The sequence below is a fragment of the Cebus imitator genome, unplaced genomic scaffold (genome assembly GCF_001604975.1).
Source record: "Cebus imitator isolate Cc_AM_T3 unplaced genomic scaffold, Cebus_imitator-1.0 Scaffold602, whole genome shotgun sequence".
In the NCBI taxonomy this organism is placed as follows: Eukaryota; Metazoa; Chordata; class Mammalia; order Primates; family Cebidae; genus Cebus; species Cebus imitator.
The window spans coordinates 137,595-142,105 of NW_016107917.1; the positions used below are offsets into that span (position 1 = coordinate 137,595).

General features: G+C 47.7%; 1 protein-coding gene across 1 annotated transcript in view; it reads right to left on the minus strand.

Annotated features, from left to right (window-relative positions):
* The window catches only part of GCNA (germ cell nuclear acidic peptidase), a 36,076-nt gene extending 33,165 nt beyond the window's left edge, over positions 1–2,911 (minus strand). Inside the window, exon 1 of the mRNA XM_037734316.1 lies at positions 2,752–2,911. Within this exon, the coding sequence (XP_037590244.1) occupies positions 2,752–2,867 (116 nt within the window). The 5' untranslated portion in view covers positions 2,868–2,911. The remainder of the gene's footprint in view (positions 1–2,751) is intronic.
* Positions 2,912–4,511: the final 1,600 nt, after the last annotated feature.

Below are 4,511 nucleotides of genomic sequence, written 5' to 3' on the forward strand. Positions count from 1 at the left end.
TTAGTAGAGACGGGGTTTCACCATGTTGACCAGGATGGTCTTGATCTCTTGACCTCGTGATCCACCCGCCTTGGCCTCCCAAAGTGCTGGGATTACAGGCGTGAGCCACCGCGCCCGGCCCCCTTTCTTCTTTTTTACAAATATTATGCTACATGGATTGTTCTGCAGCTTGCATTTTTCACTTTATATTTCTTAGTAGTCTTTCCATTATCAGTACATATAGCTCTTACCACATTTTTGAAATGAATCATAATTTATTCAACTAGACACTTAGGACATTTTAGCTCTTTTCAAATTTGTGCTATCACAGTGCTGCAATGAATGTTCGTATACATATTTCTCTATACTGGTATGTACTCCTTCCACAAAAGTGAACAAAGACCAAAATAACCTGTAAATGTCTATATATGATTATGTGAACATGGAAAAAAGTATGGAAGGCTAGCTACATAAATATTTAGCATGGGTTGCAGAGAGAAAGGCCATGGGAGAAGGGGAGGGGGGGGAAGTCAAGAAAAAGTAAGACCGAATTACAATTACTGAATTAGATGTATGATATAATCACAATTATGTGTATGGGAGTACAGGTATAAAGAAATTGAAAAAATGGCTTTAAAAGAAAAAGTCTCAGTAGTGGAACTGCTACTTCAAAGGACATCGGCATTTAAAATGTGATACTGCCATACTGCCCTACAAAAAGGTTGTACCAAATATATACTCCCACAAAGAGTAGCAGATTTTCTGTTTTCCCACAAATTTGCCAACACTGGGAATCATCAAACTTTTTGCAAATTTATAAGAAATGAAATCTCATTTTAAAATTTATCATTTCTTTACTTTTCCAAGTGGGAGAACAAGAAAATAAGATTTATCATTTATTTAATGAGAAGCAATATAATTAAAATTATTTAATGAGAAGCAATATAATTAAAAGCTGATTTTTTTTGAGATGGAGTCTCCCTCTGTCGCCCAGGCTATAGTACAATGGCACAATCTCGGTTCACTGCAACTTCCACCTCCCGGGTTCAAGCAGCTCTCTGCCTCAGCCTCCTAAGTAGCTGGGATTACAGGTACCCCCCACCATGCCCAGTTAATTTTTGTAATTTTAGTAGAGATGGGGTTTCACCATTTTGGCCAGGTTGGTCTTGAACTCCTGACCTCGCAATCCACCCGCCTCAGCCTCCCAAAGTTCTGGGATTACAGGTTTCAGCCCCCCACTGCCCAGCCTGCATATTTTTAGTAGAGACCATGTTTCACTGTGTAGCCCGGATGGTCTCAGTCTCGATCTCCCGACCTCGTGATCTGCCTGCCTCAGCCTCCCAAAGTGCTGGGATTACAGGTGCGAGCCACCGTGCCCGGCTTTTTTTTTTTTTTTTTTTTTTTTGAGACAGGGTCTCCAGTCGGGTTGCTAAGGCTGGAATGCAGTGGTACACTCTTGGCTCACCGAAGCTTCCCACCTTGGCCTCCCGAGTAGCTGGGACTACAGGTGTGGCCGCCATGCCCAGCTCATTTTTTTTTATTTTTTGTAGAGGCAGAGTTTCACTATGTTGCCCAGGCTGGTCAAACTCCTGGACTCAAGCGATCCACCCGCCTCTGCCTCCCAAAGTGCTAGGATTACGGGCCTTAGCCGCCGTGCCAGGGCAAAGCTGAAAAAATTTTAATGTCTGAAGGCCATTTGTATTTTGTTTCCCTGAGAGCTACCTTCTAATATTCGTCATGTTTCATGTGTTTGTTCACCTTTTTCTAAATTACTGATTTATAAAAGCCCTTTGTTAAACAGCCCTTTATATATGTAATACAAATATGTTTCCAGTTTATTCTCCATATTTATATTTTGTTTGATCTCAAACTTAGACCTTTTTACTCCAAAACTATTGGAAACAAAATCCATCTATGTTTTCTAACATTTTAATGGTTTCATTTTTTATTTTAAAATATTTGATCCATGTGAAATTTATATTGGCATAAGAACTAATAAGGCAAAAACCCAAGTCTTATTTTTTCCAAATGGTTTGCCAATTATCCTCAAACGGTTTGTTGACCAATCCGTATTTTCCCCATCGATTTGAAATGTTGTTTTTCTTTAGTAAATTTTAATATGTACTTAAGTCTATTTCCAGACTTTCTGTTGATTTGTATCTTCTCCCATATTACACTCTTACATGCGTATCTGTGAGGGAGGAAAACAGGGTAGTGTTCCAGAAGAGAAAAAACTTAGGCAGCTATCTTAAAATAGCTCCTGATCACGCCACTGCACTCCAACCTGGGCGACAGAGCAGACCCTGTCTCACACATTCACACACAAATACCTCATGTTGGAAGCTCTCTGAACCTTTCGTGGTTGAGGGTACATCTCAATAAAAAAAATTAAAAACAAACAAAAACACCTTGTGTTATCATGGAGAGGAAAAATAATTTGGGTACCTCTAGAGGGCAGCACTACCAATACTGGCGTGGAACTACAGATTTGAATTGCACCAGAATGAAGAACTTTCTAGAAACCACATATATTCAACGATGCACTGTTGCCTCAGATGTCGTTATTTCCTGGCCACTAACAGAGAAGTTATATAGTGGATTCATGAATTTCATAGGAGGCTGGACTCTCATATTGTAAAATTCTTCTTTACGATTCTCATTTTATGACAAACCAAGTTATATGTTCCACAGACACTAAAGGAAACAAACATACTTCTCGAGAAAGCTGTTTTGCCAATACGGTAAGACTAAACTAGAACTTTCCAATCTCACCAATCCTCGTCCTCCACCGGGTCTTGCAAGCAGCGCAGCTCTTCTTCATACGGGTCCATGTCTGTAAGGCAAAGATATACTTTCTTAAGAAAGCCAGAACTCAAAACCAGAGACATCTCTACATTCTGCAGTTATCTTTGGGCGTCTTCCCTACCCTAATTTAAAGCCGAAACTTTGCTCTGCAAAATAGTGAGTATTTAAATTTGTTTTTGTTGCAAACCTTTCCCACTCAGGCCTTAACCACTCCAATCCCTTCCCACCCCCCTCCACTCCCACCTCAGCTTGCCAGCCTGGCTTCCACCTATCAGGCCTCGACCACCCCCACATCCCACTGGCCCTCCACCTCCCTACACCTTCAGTCTCCTTACTCCCGCCCTAAGTAAGTCTGTAAGTAAGTCTGCCATCTACCAGGTATCAACCTCTCCCGCCTTCCCCCACCACCTTACTCCCCACTCTGTCAGTCTTACCCAGGCCAGGCTACCACCACCCCCTCACCCTGCTAGGCAACCTCCACCGCCCCCTCACCCTGCTAGCCAACCTCCACCGCCCCCTTACTCCCACCACTCTGGCTTCTCACTGGTCTTACAAGAACCCGGTCAGGCCCTCCCCACTCCCAATTCCTGCCTCCAGCCAATCTTCCACCAATCAGTCCTTGACCCCTCCCCGACTCCCTCCTCCTCCTATCAGGTCTGGACCCTACCCCCACCATGCTCATCTAGTCTTCCACCAATCAGGCCTCAATTCCACCACCCTTCCCCCACACTTGCACCTCCAACCACCTCCAGCCATCTTCAACTGCTTCCAACCAGTCTTCCAAGCAGGCTTCCACGCCGCCCACACCTGTATCCAACTTCTGGTCTCCCACCACCACTCAGACCTCGACCCCCGCCACACACACCCCTACCCACAACCACTGGCTCCCCCCACCCTCATGGCTGCCGCTGCCCCTTCCACCTCCCCCAACCCTGCCACTGGCACCCACACCTCCCCAAACACTGGCACTGGCACCCCCATCTGCTCCTATGCCACCACTGGCACCCCCAATGCTGCCACCGGGTCCCCACTTCTCCCCACGCCCACCAGCAACACCACGTGCTCCTAGGACACTGCTCCCGCCGCTACCACGTTTCCGCTTCTGCCACGCAGGGCCACTTCCGCCACCACCACGTGTTCCTGCGCCCTTTTGCCGCTGCATCGCTTCTTTCTCCGCCACAACATGGCCGCTTCACCATGTGCTCCTAGTCCACTTCCACCGCCACCATGGGCTCCTGCACCGCTACCGACACCACCACATACTTCCACACAGCCACTGGAACCCCATCTTCCCCCACTGCGGCGGCCAGCACCCCCACTTCTCCCCCACGCAGCCACTAGGACTGCCAAACCTTCTCTTACGCCACCAGCGCCCCCCCCACCCTGCCACTTAGCCCAGGCCGCCATTGCTGCCACATGCTCCCATGACGCCATCGGCTCCACCACCTCCCCCAATGCCGCCATTGGCTCCCTGCCACTTCTCCCCACTCCGCCATTGCTGCCGCCAGGTGCTCTCATGCCGCCATCAGCTCCGCCATCTCCCCCAATGCCACCACCGGCGCCCCCACCACTTAGCCCAGGCCGCCATTGCTGCCACATGCTCCCATGACGCCATCAGCTCCACCACCTCTCCCAATGCCGCCACCAGCACCCCTCCACTTCTCCCCAGGCCGCCATTGCTGCTACCACATGCTCCCATGCCATCAGCTCCAGCACCTCCCCCAATG